Genomic DNA, 19,988 nt, shown 5'->3' on the forward strand with positions numbered 1-19,988 from the left:
GCGCTTGAGTCTAAGCGCTGGTACATGATTCATATCAAGATGAAATACTCCTTTTTAAATAGAGCCGAGTATTTACTTCACAGACACAGAAAATGCCATTAAGACCCACCTCCCCCTTCCAACTACATTTTTGTCTATCTAAAACCTAGCGCTGGAGTCTTAGCGCTAATACATGATTCATAACGCGGTAAAACACTACAATATCAAACAAGAGCAGATTATTTATTTCATAGGCATAGAAAATGCCATTAAGCCCCTCTCCTCCTTCACCAAAAAATACAGATCATTTAGCAACAGAGTACGAAAGAAAGGTTAGAACCAAGGAAGAGAATGCTTAAGCTCTCACTAACAGAAAAAACAATACAAGCAAAAATTGGAATCCAGGTAAGAACTGACACAGCTACGGGTCTTTTGTGGCTGGCTAGAAATTTGATGAAGTTTCTATGAAACAACTTTTTTATGAAGGTATCAACTATTTCATGAAGGTAATTCATTCAATACCACCATTGAAAAATACAATTAGAAATACTCCACCGCTTTTCCACCTGGATGCCTCTCTATTCAAGTGGTCAACTGTGCCGAACTTGGGCCACTTCGATACTGGTTCGGCCGTCTCTGGCTTACGCTTAGCCACCTGACGAAAGAAACAGAAAAGTGGCCAGGGGAATATTAAAACTTGTTTTTCAGTTTTTCAATGTTTCTATGCGCTAATACGTCATGTCACGATGAAACACTGCAAATAAACAAGAGCTAAGAGCTCATAAGGCACTCGTGACGAGGCCTGAAGAGCCAAGAGCTCATATGGTAAGAGCTCTAGCAAAATTATAAGAATCAATAGATTGATTTAAAAGGAAAGTCAGAGGCCTAATGCCGGTCGGGATTTAAAATAAGAGCTCTGAGTCACGAGGTCCTTCTAAATATCAAAATTCATTAAGATCCGATCACCCTCTCGTAAGTTATAAATACCTCATTCTTTCTAATTTTTCCTCTCCCTTCAGCCCCCCAGATGCTCGAATAGGGGAAAACGACTTTATCAAGTCAATTTGTGCAGCTCCCTGACACGCCTACCAATTTCCATCGTCCTAGCACGTCCAGAAGCACCAGACTCACCAAAGCACTGAACCCCACCTCCTAACTCCCCCAAAGGGAGTGGATCCAGTACGGTTACGTCAATCGCGTATCTACGACATTTGCTTATTCTACCCACCAAGTTTCATCCCGATTTCTCCACTCTAAGCGTTTTCCAAGATTTCTGGTTTCCCCCTCCAACTCCCCCAATGTCAACAGATCTGATCGGGATTTAAAATAAGAGCTCTGAGACATGAATTCCTTCTAAATATTAAATTTTATTAAGATCCGGTCATCCGTTCCTAAGTTAAAAATACCTCAATTTTTCACACCCCAGCTCCCCCAAAGAGAATGGATCCGTTCCAATTACGTCAATGACGTATCTATAACTTGTCCTTCTTCTTCCCATCAAGTTTCATCCCGATCTCTTCACTCTAAGCGTTTTCCAAGATTTCTGTTTCCCGCCTCCTACCGCCTATTTCCTCGGATCCGATTCAAATTGAAAATAGAGCATCTGAGACATGAGATACTTCAACATATCAAGTTTCATTAAGATCCGATCTCCCATTCGTAAGATAAAGATACCTCAATTTTCACGTTTTCCAAGAATTCTGGTTTCCCCCCCCAAATCCCCCAATGTCACCGGATCTGGTAGGGATTTAAAATTAGAGCTTTAAAGCACAAAATCCTTCGAAATATCAAATTTCATGAAGATCTGATCACACGTCCGTATGCTACAAGTACCTCATTTTTCCTAATTTTTCTGAATTAATCCCCCCCCCCAACTCCGCCAAAGAAAGTGGATCCGGTCCGGTTATGTCAGTCACGTATCTTGGACTTGTGCTTATTCTTCCCACCAAGTTTCATCCTGATCTCTCCGCTTTAAGCGTTTTCCAAGATTTCCAGTCCCCCCCCCCCAGTGACACTGGATCCGGTCGGGATTTAAAATAAGAGATCTGAGTTACGAGGTCCTTCTAGATATGAAATTTCATTAAGATCTGATCACCCGTCCGTACGTTACAAATACCTCCTTTTTTCTAATTTTTCAGAATTTACCCCCCCCCCCCAACTCTCCCAAATAGAGCGGATCCGTTCCGGTTATGTCAATCATGTATCTAGGACTTGTGCTTATTCTTCCCACCAAGTTTCATCCTGATCTCTCCACTCCAAGCGTTTTCCAAGATTTCCAGTCCCCCATCACAACTCCCCCCAATGACACGGGATCCGATCGGGATTTAAAATAAGAGGTCTTAGTTACGACGTCCTTCTAAATATCAAATTTCATTAAGATCCAATCTCTCGTTCGCAAGTTAAAAATACCTCATTTTTTTCTACTTTTTTGAACTAACCTCACCCCCCCCCCACCCCCACCCCAGATGGTCAAATCGGGGAAAAGACAATTTCTAATTTAATGTGGTCTGGTTCCTGATACGTCTGCCAAATTTCATCGTTCTAGCTTACCTGGAAGTGCCTAAACTAGCAAAACCGAGACAGAGAGACCGACCGACAGAATTTGCGATCGCTTTATGTCACTTGGTAGATACTAAGTGCCATAAAAAGAGCAGAGTTCACACTTCACAGACACAGAAAATGCTATTAAGTCCCACCTCCCCCTTGCAACTACATTTTTGTCTATATAAAAAGTAGCTCTGGAGTCTTAGCGCTTAAACATGATCCATAAAACGGTAAAACACTCAAATATCAAACAAGAGCTAAGAGCTCAAATGGCACTTGTGACGAGGTCGGAAGAGCCAAGAGCTCATATGGCATGAGCTCTAGCAAAATTTTAAGAATCAATAGATTGCTTTGAAAGGAAAATCAGAGGCTTAATTTCGGTCGAGATTAAAAACAAGAGCTCTGGGTCACAAGGTCCTTCTAAATGTTAAAATCTATTAAGATCCGATCACCCATTCGTAAGTTAAAAATACTTCAATTTTTCAAATTTTTCCTCATCCTTCAGCCCCCCAGATGGTCGAATCAGGGAAAACGACTTTATCAAGTCAATTTGTGCAGCTCCCTGACACACCTACCAATTTTCATTGTCCTAGCACGTCCAAAAGCACCAAACTCGCCAAAGCACTGAATCCCACCCCATAACTCCCCCAACGAGAGCGGATCCAGTCCGGTTACGTCAATCACGAATCTACGACATTTATAAGCATTTTCCAAGATTTCCGGATTCCCCCTCCAACTCCCCCCAGTCTCAACAGATCTGGTCGGGATTTGAAATAAGAGCTCTGAGACACGAGTCCCTTCTAAATATCAAATTTCATTAAGCTCCAGTCACCAGTTTTTAAGTTAAAAATACCTCAATTTTTCCAATTTTTCAAATTAACAACCCGCAGCTCCCCCAAAGAGAACGGATTCGTTCCAATTATGTCAATTACGTATCTATAACTTGTATTTATTCTTCCATTAAGTTTCATCCCGATCTCTCCACTCTAGGCGTTTTTCAAGATCTCTGGTTTCCAAGATTTCCGGTTTACCCCTCCAAGTCCCCCCAATGCCACTGGATCTGGTCGGGATTTAAAATGAGAGTTCTAAAGCACAAGATCCTTCTAAATATCAAATTTCATTAAGATCTAATCACCTGTTGGTAAGTTACAAATACCTAATTTTTTCTATTTTTTCTAAATTACTCCCCCCAAACTCCACCAAAGAGAGCGGATACGGTCCGATTATGTCAGTCACTTATCTTGGACTTGTGCTTATTCTTCCCACCAAGTTTCACCCTAATCTCTCCGCTTTAAGCGTTTTCTAGGATTTCCGGTCCTCCCACCCCAATGACACTTGACCCGGTCGGGATTTAAAATAAGAGATCTGAGTTACGAGTCCTTCTAAATATTAAATTTCAAAAAGATCTCATCATTTTTTCGTATTTTAAAAATACTTCATGTTTTTTAATGTTTTAGAATCAACCCTTCCGCCCCAACTCCCCCAAAGAGAGCGGATCCGTTGCGGTTATGCCTATCACGTATCTTGGACTTGTGATTATTTTCCCCACCAAGTTTCATCCCGATCCCTCGGCTCTAAGCGTTTTCCAAGATTTTAGGCTCCCCCCAACTTCCCCAATGTCACCGGATGCGGTTGGGATTTAAAACCAGAGCTCTGAGACGCAATATCCTTCAAAACATCGAAATTTCAATAAGATCCGATCACTCCTTCATAAGTTAAAAAACCCTCATTTTTCTAATTTTTAAGAACTAACCCTCCCCCCAACTCCCCCAAAGAGAGCGGATCCTTTCCGGTTATTTCAATCACGTATCTAGGACTTGTGCTTATTTTTCCCACCAAGATTCATCCCGATCCCTCCACTCTAAACGTTTTCCAAGATTTTAGGTTTCCCCACCCCAACTCCCCCCAATGCCACCTGATCCGGTCGGGATTTAAAATAAAAGCTCTGAGACACGATATCCTTCCTAAAATCAAATTTCATTAAGATCCGATCACGTGTTCATAAGTTAAAAATACCTCCGTTTTTCTATTTTTCCGATTTGTCAAGGAAAAAGGAGACATACACCATAAAATGGAATAATTTTGAATTCGCTCGGAATCCTTGAATTCAATTTATATCACTGAAAAGTGCATAAGAAATTGGTTTTGAATGTGTCCCTATATCCCATTAGCCTCGTCCTTTAGAGCGACCACAGCCAACAAACTTTTTTCCGTTTATTGGCTCTCCTGAAAAGTTACAAAAATGGCGTATATTGCCCTTTTGACGATCATGGCCGTGCTATCCTGTATCATATTTTAAAAGCCAATTTGAAAAATAACAAGAGCTAAGACCTCGTATGGCACTTGTGACGATGTCAGAAGAGCCAAGAGCTAATTCGGCATAAGCTCTAGCAATATTCTAAGAATCAATAGATTGACTTAAATGGAAAATCAGAGGCTTAATACCGTTCAGGATTTAAAATAAGAGATCTGAGACACGAGGTCCTTCTAAATATCAAAATTCACTAAGATCCGATCACCCATTCGTACGTTAAAGATACCTCATTTTTTCTAATTTTTCCTCTCCCTTCATGGAGAGGTGGTCGAATCGGGGAAAACGACTTTATCAAGTCAGTTTTGCAGGTCCTGACAGGCCTACCAATTTTCATCGTCCTAGCACGTCCAGAAGCACCGAACGTGCCAAAGCACTGGACCCCCCTAACTCCCCCAAAGACAGCGGATCCAGTCCGGTTACTTCAATCACGTGTCTACGATATTTGCTTATCCTACCCACCAAGTTTCATCCCGACCTCTCCGCTCTAAGCGTTTTCCAAGATTTCCGGTTCCCCCCTCCAACTCCCCCCAATGTAACCATACCTTATTGGTACTGAACATAAGAGCTCGAAGACATGAATTCTAAATATCAAATTTCATTAAGATCCGGTTTCCCGTTCGTAAGTTAAAAATACTTCATTTTTTCTATTTTTCTTAATTAACACTCCCCCCCAACTCCCCAACGAGAGCAGATTCAGTCCGGTTACATCGATCATGTATATAGGTCTTGTGTTTATTCTTCCCACCAAGTTTCATCCTGATCTCTCCACTCTAAGCGTTTTCCAAGATTTCCCGTTTCCCCCTCCAACTCCCCCCCCCCCAATATCACAGGATACGGTCTTGATTTAAAATAAGAGCTTTAAGACACGAGGTCATTCTAAATATCAAAATTCATTATGATCCGATCACCCACTCGTAAGCTATCTTAATTTCATTAAGGCCTGATCCCTCATTCGTAAGTTAAAAATACCTCATTTTTTCAATTTTTCCTCTCCCTCCAGTCCCCCAGACGGTCAAATTGGGGAAACGACTGTTATAAAGTCAATTTGTGCTGTTCCCCGACACGCCTACCGATCTTCATCGTCCCAGGACGTCCAGAAGCACCGAACTCACCAAAGCACTGGACCCCCCCCCCCCCAACTCCCCCAAAGAGAGCAGATCGGGTCCATTTATCTCAATAGCGTATCTAGAACTTCTGCTTCTTCTTCCTATCAAGTTTCATCCCGATCTCTCCGCTCTCAGCGTTTTCCAAGATTTCCGGTTTCCAAGATTTCTGTTTCCCTCCTCCATCCCCCTATGCCCCCGGATCCAATTCGAATTGAAAGTGGAGCTCCTGAGACATAAGATCTTTCTATATATCAAATTTCATTAAGATCCGATCACCCATTCTTAAGATAAAGACACCGGATCTGGTCGGGATTTTAAATAAGTCCTCTTGAGCACAAGACCTTTCCAGATTTATAAATTTCATTAAGATCTGATCACCCGTTAGTAATTTAAAAACACCTCATTTTTTCTAATTTTCCAGAATCACCCCCCCAACTCTCCCAAAGAGAGCCAATTCGTTCTGGTTATTTCAATCACGTATATAGGATTTGTGCTTATTTCCCAACAAGTATTATCACGATCTCTCCACTCCAAGCGTTTTCCAAGATTTCCGGTTACTTCCTCAAACTCCTCCCAATGTCATCAGATCCGATCAGGATATAAAATAAGAGCTCTGAGACACGAGGTCCTTCCAAAAACCAAATTTCACTAGGATTCTAATTTTTCCGAATTAAATCCCCCCCAACTCCCTCAAAGAGAATGGATCCAGTCCGGTTATGTCAATCATGTATCTAGGACTTGTGCTTATTCTTCCCACCAAGTTTCATCCCGATCTCTCCACTCCAAGCGTTTTCCAAGATTTCCAGTCCCCCACCACAACTCCCCTCAATGACACGGGAACCAGTCGGGATTTAAAATAAAAGGTCTTAGTTAAGCCGTCCTTCTAAATATCAAATTTCATTAAGATCCAATCACTCGTTCGTAAGTTAAAAACACCTCATTTTTCTAATTTTTTCGAATTAACCCCCCCCCCCCAAAGATAGCGGATCCGTTCCAGTTATGTCAATCACGTATCTAGGACTTTCGCTTATTTTTCTCACCAAGTTCCATCCCGATAGCTCCCCTCTAAGCGTTTTCGAAGATTTCAAGTTCCCCCCTCCAACTCTCCCCAATGTCACCGGATCCAGTAGGGATTTAAAATAAGAGCTCTAAGACACGAAATCCTTCTAAGTATCCAATTTCAGACGGATCCGATCACCCGTTCGTAGGTTATAAATACCTCATTCTTTTTTATTTTTCGAAACTAACCGTCCCCCCACTACCTCCCCCCCCAGATGGTCGAATCAGGGAAACAACTATTTCTAATTTAATCTGATCTGCACCCTGATATGCTTGCCAAATTTAATCGTCCTAGCTTATCTGGAAGTGCCCAAACTAGCAAAACCGGGACAGACAGACAGACAGACCGACAGAGATTACGATCGCTATATGTCACTTGGTAAATATCAAGAGCTATAAAAACTTGTCAATTGAGGAAGAATCACCATCTGCAGCTGATTCAGGAATGGTCATTATTATTTCGATTGATCTTATTGATCGATTGCTCAATGGCGCGAAGAAAGTAAGGTCTAAGATAAGAGTCTAAGTTATAAACTGTGTTTACAAAAAATATCGCCCAACGCCGTTAGGCTCAACTCAGCCGAGATGATGTCTTCAATAGGAAAGGTAAGTAAGTGAAATGATTGTTTTAGGAACTAAATCTCTACAGTGTAATATCTAATTTATAAAATAGAATGGAAAAATATCAGAAAGCTGAAGAAAACACCAATAACACAAAGAAAAAAAAGCAAGCAACAGGCAAAATTCACTAAAACGAGCTAAATAGAGGAGAAAGAAAAAAAGCCTGAAAGACAAGCAGGAGGGTATCCAGGATTTTTTGCGGGAGGAGGGAGTTACAAAAAATCTTTAAAAAACGTATCAAAGTTCGCTTGTATTCATTTTTTGTATGTTTTTACGAGTTGGACAAACAGTTCAGGGGGGGGTTCAAACCCCCTTCCCGCTTGTATACGGCCATGAAGACAAGATAAAATAGAGAGAATTAATTCACAAAAACGTAGGGGAAGGGCAGATATTTTTTCACTGAAAATACCAAGGTTAAAATTGTAGGGGTGCTATTCACCTCTCCCATCTCAAATTGGCGCCCGTGACTATGCCCAGTCTCTTTATTTTATTCAAACAAATTAAGTATATACATCAGAGATAAAATTAATGTTGTCATCGGAAGTGGCTTTATAATTAGTCAACCCTCACTCAACGAGAAAGTAATAAAGATTACTATCAGTTTTCAAAGAGCCGTATTGCATGTATTATCACCATCTTTGTCCATTGGAACCCACGATACATACTTCCAGCTGAGACAACATCCTTCGTTGGGTGGACCGTTCCTCGGATGTGGTTTTTTGCTTATGAAATTGCTGCTACGCCCTCACTTATTTAAAAATAGCATCTATGATTTCTTTCTTATCTTGATCGTGATCTTGGCAGAAATACCCGTGAAAGTTTCTGAAAGAGTCTTTGATGAATAGTGTTTTTAATTTATATGCTTTAATCACTTTAATAAATCAAGGATGTGCCAAAAAAGGAATAAATCTCAAACAAGTTAATAAAATTAAGAGATTTGTAAGATTGCCTCTCTTTTGCAATACACGAGTCACGATTATTAAAGCCCCGAAATAGAAATGAAAAGAGAAGCAAGGATTTTTTTCACTTTTTTATTTAAAAGCGGAAATACAAAAATTTGATTTTCAAGATCTTAGGGGGTGGAGCATTTAGTAATGATAATACAAAATAGGTATTTTTCAGAATATAGGCAGAAAATTATGCATCCCCCAAAGGTGCCCCCAAAACTTGAGATACAAACTTCAATACAGCAACCGCAGTAAATTAATCAATGATGGTAAACCAAGAATATAGAGGGCAAGGGGTCAGAAATTCCGGCTATCTTCCCTTCCAGTGAAACTGCACAACGGTTAGGGGGTAGTTACAGGGGTGCCGAATGGGGACGGGGATGCAGGGATGGTTATTTGGCCCCTCTCCCTATATTTTTTGCCCCCCCCCTAGATTTTGACCCTTTTAGAATTTTTTCACTGAAAAAACGTTCGAGAAACAAAGCAAAACTAACCGCTTCCCATAGATTTCGCCTCCTCCATCATTTTTTGAATTCGGACCATGTGGGTTATTATCTCCTGCTCTGCCACTGTTTACTAATGGAACCACAGGCAGACAAATTCGTTATACTGGTAATTAGCAATTTTAAAATCAGAATCAAATTAGGCAAATAGTACTCGACCTAAGGCAAGAGCGCCAGGCATGAATCCTATAAATCTAAAAAAATGTATGGTGTTCGTTTTTTTTTATGCAGCGAAAGTCATGACGACCTCAAACGCTATGATTAGGGAAAAAATGACGATTAAAGCTCTTATTAGAGCTTTAAGTGTTTCATATCAAACCCTGGACAAAAACTTTTAAAACCTAGAGAGAGTAGATCAAACTGAGACCATTCTTACAATAAAGCATCAGCTTATTCATATCTTCTTTGTGGGTTTTTTTCTGATAAGTGGCGTCAGTTGGGAGAGGGGAGGCACCCCCCCCCTCAGACTCCTGTAAAATATCTTTTTGTGTATTTTCTTTGAAAAATGCTTCTTGGAATTTTATTGAAAAAGAATGAAATCGTCCCCTAGACATTGAAAAATTAATTACGCCACCTCTCCGTACATTTTCACGACCTGACGTCACTGTTTATGCTAGAGGCCTCTTTCATTTGTCAATTTTAACACTAGTATCTGACAAGTATATATTTTTTAACTCTTGAATATCTTTGAAAGGGATTGTCAAGTTTTTGAAAAAAAGCCCGGGCTCTTTTTTTCACCAGATGAAGGATTTATTACACTGGTAAATAGCAAATTCAAACTTACGATCGAATTTGGCATTGAGCCCAACTTGAGTACAAAAGTTCGATAAATAGGAATGATTTGTGTGAGGGTTAATATATTTTTTATTATATTTTATTTAATATATAATTTATTTATATTGTATATTATTTATTGATTATATTTATTATTTTATATTGGAATTATATTTGTTTTATATATATTTATATTCATATCTAATAAACTAACTATTTCAATTTAATAAAATAACATAATCTAATTAACCTATCTTTAACTTTTACCATCATAGCGTGCATAACACTGAAAAAGCTGACTCACAAAGCTAATTGAATCCAAGCAGAGAAAAAGGAACTTGAGACCTCCACCGGTGAATACCGACATTAACAAGATTTCTGACATTTACGGTAATGAATATACTACAAATATTCCCTGAAATTTTTCGGGATTTCTTTGAAAGTGGAAAAAAAGAGGATTTAGACAGGGTCAGTTGTGTAATTTAGATTGGTATCGGTTTTAGGCCCTCAACGAATAATCACATATTGCACATATCATAAAAGGCATACACTATAAAGCTAACTTACAAATGAAGTGAAAATGTGGAAAAAGGTATTTCAAATAAGACAATATTTCAAATAAGACAGTGGAAAATAATAAAACAACTTTTTTTTTTAATAATACCATTAGTGATAGTTTTTTTGCTTTACACCCGGAGAGTCTCAATCAACAGGGAAAGAAAATTGAAATAAAACAAACTAAACTAAATTAAACAAAACATATAAAGAAAAGGAAAAAGAAAACAAATGTGACAAAAACTCACATTTTAGTAAGGTCCAATATGTAAATGTTCAATATGCAATAGCACTAAAACAAACATAAGTAGGGCTAAGGTTGTATCCAGGGGGGACTAGGAGGATTGAACTCCAGCCCCCGTCAAGATTTTTTGTCCGACTAGTAAACGAGGAAACAAAAATGCTTATAAAGTAACTTTTGATATTTTTAAAAGTTCTTTTTGTCCTCCTCCCCCTGAAAAAAATTCCTGGTTGTGGTCCTGATAAGACACATTAGGTTGTCTCTTTTGTTTATCACGGCGTAAACAAAGGCAGGGATACAGCCCTAAACAGGTTTGAACCTTGAAAATAAAGACCAAAATGAAATAAACTTCGGAAAGACAAAACGTGCTTCTGTTAGATAAACAAACGAAAACTCATGTAATTTAACAAACACACTAAGCTTTCTTGGCCCGTATTTAATTATATTTGTTTTAACCTAGGACACATGTAAATTTTAAACAAATATGCCATTTCATTTTGGTAGATTTCATTATCAAACCCAAAACCAAATGTATCACTGCTGTTGCTTTATTGATATACCAGAGAGACAGCCTAGTTGGTTCTACTGGATGATGAGCATTTTCATATATGACACATTTAAAATGTGATTTTTTATCATTTGTGCTTTTTTCCCTTTTTTTTCATGTATATTGTTTAATCTAGTTTAGTTTTTTCCCTGTTGATATAGACTTCCGAATATGAAAACCCACAAACATCTTTAGCCCCACAAACTAGAATAGTTTATGATTGACGATATAGGATGATCCTTTGGCCTTTAAGGTACCGCATCCCCTTAACTTTATTTTGAGCAACCTTATCCATGGTATATTTGCTGAATATATTGCCTTTGTTGCATTTTTCATTGAGAGCTATTAGATTATTACAATACCAATGAAATGCAGTTATTAAATTACCTTCAAGATAATGGGACAGCTTAGTCCCATAGTTAAACATAGCTCTGCACAAATATAACTAATATAACCTTTAGAAAATGTGTTCCGTAAAATCTGGCCTAAAGCAAAGCGAGCGTTAAAAAATAAAAAATAATAATAATTACGCAAATACTTTGATTGAACATGAAGCCTAGTTGGTCCTACTTTTGTTTCTATTGGATGGGGAGCATTTTCATATTAGACACATTTAAAATATGATTTTTCACCGCTTGTGCTTTTTTCCCTTGTTTCATGTATATTGTTTAATCTAGTTTAGTTTTTTAGTTTAAGCTTAGTTTAAGATACATATCTAATTGATTTAAGCTTTAAGGTTGATTGATGAGGTATCGTAATTAAAATACAATTTTCTGAGCGTTACCCCGTGTTGGCCTGACTGGGTGGCCTATAGCGATCATTTAACCTATTTAAGCTTAATTGATTTAAGATTTAGGCTTAATTGAAGTGGCTAAGTATTAAACCACTTCAATTTAAAATATTCCATTCAATACTGAGTGTTTGCCCAATTGGATAGAATAGCAGTCACATAATTGATTTAAGCTTGATTGATATGGTATCTTCAGATTAAAATTTTAATCTTTTCAGTACTACCCAATGTTGATCTAACTGGAATAAATATAGCATTAGCAGTAATTCAATTTGTTTGAGCTAAGAGCTTAATCTTGCTTGATTGATATGGTATCTTCCAATTAAAATTTAAATCTTCTGAGAATTATCCAGTTTTCACCTAATTGGATGGCAAATAGCGATAACTTAATTGATTTAAGATTAGAGCTTAATTGATTTAAGCTTAATTAGAGCTGTAATTTCGACTGAAATTTAAAGTCTTCCAAGCCATGCCCAACGTTCTCCTAACTGGATTTAATGTAGCGGTAATTTCCACTTGATATTTTTTTGCGATCTTTTTCTTTCGGTTTTTGCCATTACAATTTTTGTCTGGCCCTTGGACAATAAGAATAAACAGTCAACTTAATAAATGCATTTGTCTTGCATAAAAGGCAAGCTTATTTATCTGGCGTGTGTGAAAAGTTCTGTAAATTAGAAGTACATCACGTAATTCTTTTCGTTTTAAGAGCCTGACAGTTCTAAAGGAAAGAAATCCAAAAAAGGTACCAAAATGGAATATGCCACACAGTCAGACGTATTCATGAAAAATATTGCAAGAAATTTACTCAAACGCTTTATTGTTCTCAAAGTATGGCAAAAACATGACTAAGCATCCAAATGAGTCATAAGCTGGTCAAAAGTCAACTGCTCATTGGTTTGTTTCACCAGATTTTCAAGTTCAAATTTTGGCGTTTGATCTAATGCGTTTTTGCCAACTATAACTATAAAGGGATAACCAGTTTTTTTCGCTTCCATAAATCGTTTTCCAATGGTTAAATTAGTTCTATCATCAATCAAGATGTCACCATTATATTCTTTGGATTTTGAGAGGCGTTTTTCAATGTCATCAACAAAAGAAGTGGCAGCTTCTTCTTTACTTCCAATCTAAAAATAGAAAGTAAAATTAATTGTTGACAAATTTGATCACACATCTGCACGCTAAAGAAGAAAGAGGTAACCCTACCGAGGATTTGACCAGAAACCTCCTCACACATAAAATATAAATGACATTGTTTCGTTATATAAATATAATGACATAAAATAAGTTACGATGCATAAAAAAAAACAACAAAAAAAACGTTATAACACCTTAAAGCACTCGACGAGCAGGGGAGTTGGCGTAGGCAGGGTTTGAATAATAATAAAAAGAAAATATGTAACAAACATATGTACAGAAATCAAACAGTTCGTGGTAACGAACTGTAGTAAGGAGCGACCCAGCTCATTAGTAAACGAAACTCTAAAAAACGGAATTTTGATGCTAAAAGATACATCAAAAGAAGCGGATTTTTGTGCTGATTTTCAATATATAAGTTTCATCAAATTTAGTCTTTGTCATCAAAAGTTACGAGCCTGAGAAAATTGCCTTATTTTGGAAAATAGGCGGAAACACCCCCTAAAATTCATAGAATCTTAACAAAAATCACACCATCGCATTCAGCGTATCAGAGAACCCTATAGCAAAAATTTCAAGCTCCTATCTACAAAAATGTAGAATTTTGTATTTTTTGCCAGAAGACAGATCACGGGTGCGTGTTTTTTTGTTTGTTTGTTTTTTTCTTTTCCCCAGGGGTCATCGTATCGACCAAGTGGTCCTAGAATGACGCAAGAGAGCTCATTCTAACGGAAATGAAGAGTTCTAGTGCCCTTTTTAAGTGACAAAAAAAATTGGAGGGCACCTAGGCCCCCTCCCACGCTCATTTTCTCCCAAAGTCAACGGATCAAAATTTTGAGATAGCCATTTTGTTCCACATAGTCGAAAACTATAATACCTATGTCTTTGGGAATGACTTACTCCCCCACAGTCCCCGCGGGAGGGGCTGCAAGTTACAAACTTTGAACAGTGTTTACATACAGTAATGGTTATTGGGAAGTGTACAGAAGTTTTCAGGGGGATTTTTTTGGGTTCGAGGGGTGGGGTTGAGGGGAGGGGGCTATGTGGGAGGATATTTCCTTGGAGGGATATGGCATGGGGGAAGAGGAATTCAATGAAAAAGGCGCAGGATTTTCTAGCATTACTATAAAAAAATAACAATGAAAAAATAAACATGAAATTTTTTTTTTCAATTGGAAGTAAGGAGTAGCATTAAAACTTAAAACGAACAGAGATTATTACGCATATGAGTGGTTCTTCTCCTCCTAAATACCTCGTTCTTCATGCTAAAGTATTTTTAGTAATTTCAACTATTTATTCTACGGCCTTTCTGATTCAGGGGTCATTCTTAGAGAATTGGGACAAAACTTAAGATTTAGTGTAACGAGCGAGGTATTAACGAGGGGACAAACCCCCTCATATACATAATAAAAATATAAAAGTTTGTTACGTAAGTTAATTCTTAAGTTACGTATATTTTTTACTAATAAAAACGTTCGTTAAAAATTAAAAGATCTAGTTGCATTTTTTAATAACAAAAAAATGGAGGGCAACTAGGCCTCCTTCCCCACCCTTATTTCTCAAAATCGTCTGATCAAAACTAAGAGAAAGCCATTTAGCAAATTTCATTTTAATAATTTATGTGCGGAGAGCCAAAATCAAACATGGTTATTCAAAAACGTTCAGAAATTAAATAAAAAAACTATTTTTTTTAACTAAAAGTAAGGAGCAACATTAAAACTTTAAACGAACAGAAATTACTCCGTGTATGAAAGGGGCTGTTTCCTTCTCCACGCCCCGCTCTTTACGTAAAAGTTTGACTCTGCCACAATTTTACTTTTTAAACAATTAAAAACTTTAGCGTAAAGAGCGAGGCGTTGAGAAGGGAACAGCCCCTTTCATACACGGAGTAATTTCTGTTCGTATTAAGTTTTAATGCTGCTCCTTACTTTCAGTTAAAAAAAACTAGTTTTTTTATTTATGCCCGAATTTTTTAGCTTCACCTCCGAAAGTCTTTATCAGTGGGAAAAATTAGTATAAGATATTTTTTCACACTATTCCCTTCTGTTGTTTAGTTTGTTGTTTTTTTTATTCACTTTATTGTATTTTTTTGGATATGTTACCTGTTCAGTCTACCTATTCTTTCTTCCCTTAGAATAGTTTAAAAGAAAAGTTCTCCTGGACAGTTTTTGCTCTTTACTAGGCTGTAGCTATTGCCGCAATGTTGATTTTTGCAACTTTAATTACCGTTAATACATTAATTAAATAACATTAATTAAATTAAGTAAATTAATTTAATAATTAATAACATAAATTAATACTTAAATTAATTTAAGTAATTAATAACAGTAAATTAATAACATTAATTACCGTTTGATTGAAGACTCGAAGTAACATAACTGATCTGACCCCTCAGAGCCCATATTACCCCTTTCCTCCTCCATTCTTCCAAATATTTATATCCTTCGTCATGAAGGAATGACAAGTCAGCAACGGGAAAAAAGAAGAAAAAATGAATGCAGACGTTTTGTGATTCCACTAAGTTCTCTAAAGAGGTGATGTAATAAATTTAATGTATATACTAAACCATGGGCGAAGATAGGATTTTGGGTTTGGAGGAGGGATATAAAGAGTGTGATGACAAAATCATCAGTGTGCCGATAAATGTGGGCAAACAAGCTAAATTAAGACGCCAAAAGTTCATGGTTCACCCCCCCCCATTAGATGCGCCCATACCCTAAATTAATGATTCAAATTGAATATTGATTTATACTATCAAGGTAAGAGTTATTTCAATTCAATGAAAGACATTTTTTAGTGCTTGTTTTTACTTTTTTTTTTATTGTTTTACTTGTATTTGTTTTGTTTTGTTTTTATTGTTACTTGTTTTTTTTACTCGTTTTATTTTTTTAGTGATGCTTATACTTTGAAGCTGGGTCGCTTCGCATTGCTTCGCACTGTTCTAATGACAAACGTTTCTCACTAGAGAGCGTCTTCGAAAACGTACTTTTAAACAATAAGTTACTATCGAGGGGGGGTGCCCACTTTCCGTTACCTGGAGAATATCCTGGAACCACACGTGTGCCACAATATTTCACCACGCTTGGCACGCGTCATCTGGTGTATTTGATTGCTGAAAATGTCGGGTCGTGGTTCACTCTTTACTAGTTTACAGCTATTGCTTGAATCACGATTTTTAAAACAAGTAGGATTGAAAGAAGTAACATGCCTGATATTCAACACAGAAAATACTCCTAGGCAATATAATGCACCCCTCCCCCCCCCCCCCGAAAATGAGGATTACGTTGCACTACAAAAAAGTCGAGTCACAAACGTAAAAAAAAAAAAACAAAAAAACAAATGCTTTGTAATACCGCGAAACTCTCTAAAAAGGCGATGCCATAAATTTAAAGTTTATTCTGAACTATTGATTCAAACGGGATACCTATTTCTAAGGCTGATGCAAGAGTAATTTCAATAGAGCAAAATGATACAGCACATCCCATAAAACTTCTTTTTAGACAATTTCAAAAAATTTAGTACTTGTTTTTGTCCTTATTTATTTGGCACGTGAAGTTGCTTAGAATTCAAAGCTGGGTTACTATGGGCGTTAATAGCTGGTCACGGAATTCTGTATAAAAACCCCATGAGCTCATCTGTGGGCAGCAAAAGTATTTTTAACGGCATTATAAATGTATCTCTCAGATGCAAATTACAATTTTCCTTTTCTGTAGAGATTTTATTAATTTAATTTCCATTTATTTTTCTTAAATTTGCCGACCTTCTGACAAGGTTAAACATTAAAATGAGTTGTTATACTGTAATTAAAATCTTTACAAGAAGAAATTTCTGAGGAGCGGTTGAGCTTCAGGTGTTTCACATGGGCTTAACGAGAGCGGCCCAATAAGAAAGGGATGAGGGGGGAGGGATTAATATGCCGTTAACATGAACGTATACTTTACATTGGGACGGATAAATCGAAACAAACATTGACTTTTAAGGAGTTAAATGGCACACGTGATCAGTGGAATCGACAGAGAGAGAGAGGGGGGAGGGGGAGCAATAAATGTTTGTGACAATATAGGGATGGGCATCTAGTTTTTTTTTCATTTTTTTTTTATTAAGATACCGAAACAGGGCATTTTAATTTTTATCCTTTTTTATTGTCATCATGATTTTAGTTTTAAAAGTCTATTCAAACACGCACGCTGGATTTTTCTCCAGGGGGGGGGGGATAAAAATCAAGTCCGAAAAGAGAGATTATTTAATGTTTTCAATCTGAAACGCGATAACTGTCGAAAACTAGCTGTCTGCTATAATACATCACGCAGATTTAGCAGGGGGATCGGGACCCGTGACCCCCACCCCCGACTCAGTTTTTAATACTTTAGGTTTATCATACTTGGTGATTCAGCAAGTCGAAACCCTAATATTTCCAATATTCTTATAGTTAAATCAATATTTGTTATGAAATTATTCCTGACTTTACAACCCAGCAATCAAGTCCGAAAAGAGAGATTATTTAATGTTTTCAATCTGAAACGCGATAGCTGTCGAAAACTAGCTGTCTGCTATAATACATCACGCAGATTTAGCAGCTTAAATTTAGTCTAAATAACAATTAACAGGTCAGAACCTGTCCACACATTAACACAAAAACAACACCTCAACAATAATTAATGTGGTACATTCCAACATTGCATGAAAACAAAACTTGTTTAAATATGTCATGCTTTATCTTTTTTGATGAGCTGAGCACGCTATTATTTTTATCCTAGGAGTATACTTTCTATAGTGTTTTATTTTTATAATCACCTATACTACGAGAATAGCCACAAAGAAAAACGGAGATTTCTGCCCCACGCTTTTGCGTTAAAAATTGTCCTTTTCAAATCATCAAAATATAAAACGCATCAGAAGTTGTTAGGAAAAAAAATTAGAGTCTAGAGATTTTTTTGGGGACAGGTCTCTAAACCCTTTCTACGTCCTTACTATGACTAGAAACAGACTCAATCTTAATTATACACCCCTCCCCCTAATAACAAAATGTAGTAGTCAGAGATGATCCTTATTTATCAATATGAAAATAATATACGGATTGAAGCTCAAATTTATCATAGTATGAAACATGAATATGATACAAATTTTAATCGTACATACGTTTTATAATATGTTTTATATAACAATGCCCCACACTTTTGCTTTAAATATTGTCCTTTCCAAATCATCAAAATATAAAACACATCAGAAGTTGTTAGCCAAATAAATTAGAGTCTAGATATTATTTTGGGGGAAGGTCTCTAAACCCTTTCTACGTCCTTACCTATGACTAGAAACAGACTCAATCTTCACTATACAACCCTCCCCTAACAACAAAATGTAATAGTCAGAGATAGCTCCAATTATCATAGTATGAAACATGAATATGATACAAATTTTAATCGTACATACGTTTTATATAACAATGCCCCACACTTTTGCTTTAAATATTGTCCTTTCCAAATCATCAAAATATAAAACACATCAGAAGTTGTTAGCCAAATAAATTAGAGTCTAGATATTATTTTGGGGGAAGGTCTCTAAACCCTTTCTACGTCCTTACCTATGACTAGAAACAGACACATTTTTCATTATATACCCCTCCCCTAACAACAAAATGTAGTAGTCAGAGATGATCCTTATTTCTCAATATGAAAATAACATACTGATTGAAGCTAAAATTATCATAGTATGAAACATGAATATGACACAAATTTTAATCGTACATACGTTTTATAGTATGTTTTATATTACAATGCCCTACACTTTTGCTTTAAATATTGTTCTTTCCAAATCATCAAAATATAAAACACATCAGATCACAAATTAGAGTCTAGATGTAATTTTGGGGAAGGTCTCTAAACCCTTTCTACGTCCTTACCTATGACTAGAAACAGACTCAATCTTAACTATACAACCCTCCCCTAACAACAAAATGTAGTAGTCAGAGATGATCCTTATTTCTCAATATGAAAATAATATACGGATTGAAGCTCAAATTATCATAGCATGAAACATGAATGTGATACAAATTTTAATCGTATATACGTTTTACAATATGTTTTATATTACAAAACATATAGGAAGTTGTGAGAGAAACAAACTATAATCTTTAAATTTTTCGGTGAGCGGGTCTCGATGCCCTTTGCCATATCTATGACGAAGTAAACTCAATCTTAATTAAGTTTTTTTTTACTAATTAATTTTTTTAATTTTTATTGTAATTTTTTATATTTAATTTTCAATTTTTTACTTTTTATATTTATATAATTCTAATGATTTTTACTAATTAAACATAGAAGTTTTTTACACGAAATAATTTGTGTTTTGATGCGCACGGTTTGAAGAGCACGGTTTTGATAGAAATTGGGCAATGAAATCCAGCATGCCTGAAAGCACTGAGAAATTTAATTTCTCCAGGAAGAATGGTCACGCATGCGTGTTTGTTCAATTTGCCCCAAAGATGATCGCATTGAAGCAATAGGCGTAGATTCTCGAAAGAAGGCTCATTCAAACAAAAATCTAAAAACCATGAACCCATTTTAAATACCGAAATAGGCCAGACCACAGCAAAGTGGCAATTCGTGTTTTGATGCAGATTATTTGAGTTATGTTATTTTTCATTTTTTTGTTTAGTTGAGAAGTGCTAAGGAAAGTGGAAAAGAGAAATTTACACGCCATAAGTATGGAGTGTATGCATTGCTCCCCCCTCGTGCAAAAATTCTCTTCCCATGGAAAATCCCCCCCCTGCAGAAAACTCAAGCGCAAAAGCACCCCAGGTGTTTTCAATGGGGGTGTTTTCCAGTGTGGGAGGGGGGTATTTTCCACAGGAAGTGTGTTTCACGAGGGGGGGGGG

The 19,988-nt window shown here is 36.8% G+C and overlaps 1 protein-coding gene across 4 annotated transcripts in view; it reads right to left on the bottom strand.

Moving 5' to 3' along the window:
- Positions 1–12,780: 12,780 nt before the first annotated feature.
- LOC136033255 (probable proline--tRNA ligase, mitochondrial) overlaps positions 12,781–19,988 on the bottom strand; it is a 50,983-nt gene continuing 43,775 nt past the window's right edge. For all 4 annotated transcript variants that reach the window (XM_065713999.1, XM_065713997.1, XM_065713998.1 and 1 more), the window contains one exon: positions 12,781–13,104. In XM_065713999.1, coding sequence (XP_065570071.1) covers positions 12,826–13,104 — 279 coding nt within the window. In that variant the 3' untranslated portion in view covers positions 12,781–12,825. The remainder of the gene's footprint in view (positions 13,105–19,988) is intronic.

Source organism: Artemia franciscana, chromosome 11 (assembly GCF_032884065.1).
Source record: "Artemia franciscana chromosome 11, ASM3288406v1, whole genome shotgun sequence".
In the NCBI taxonomy this organism is placed as follows: domain Eukaryota; kingdom Metazoa; phylum Arthropoda; class Branchiopoda; order Anostraca; family Artemiidae; genus Artemia; species Artemia franciscana.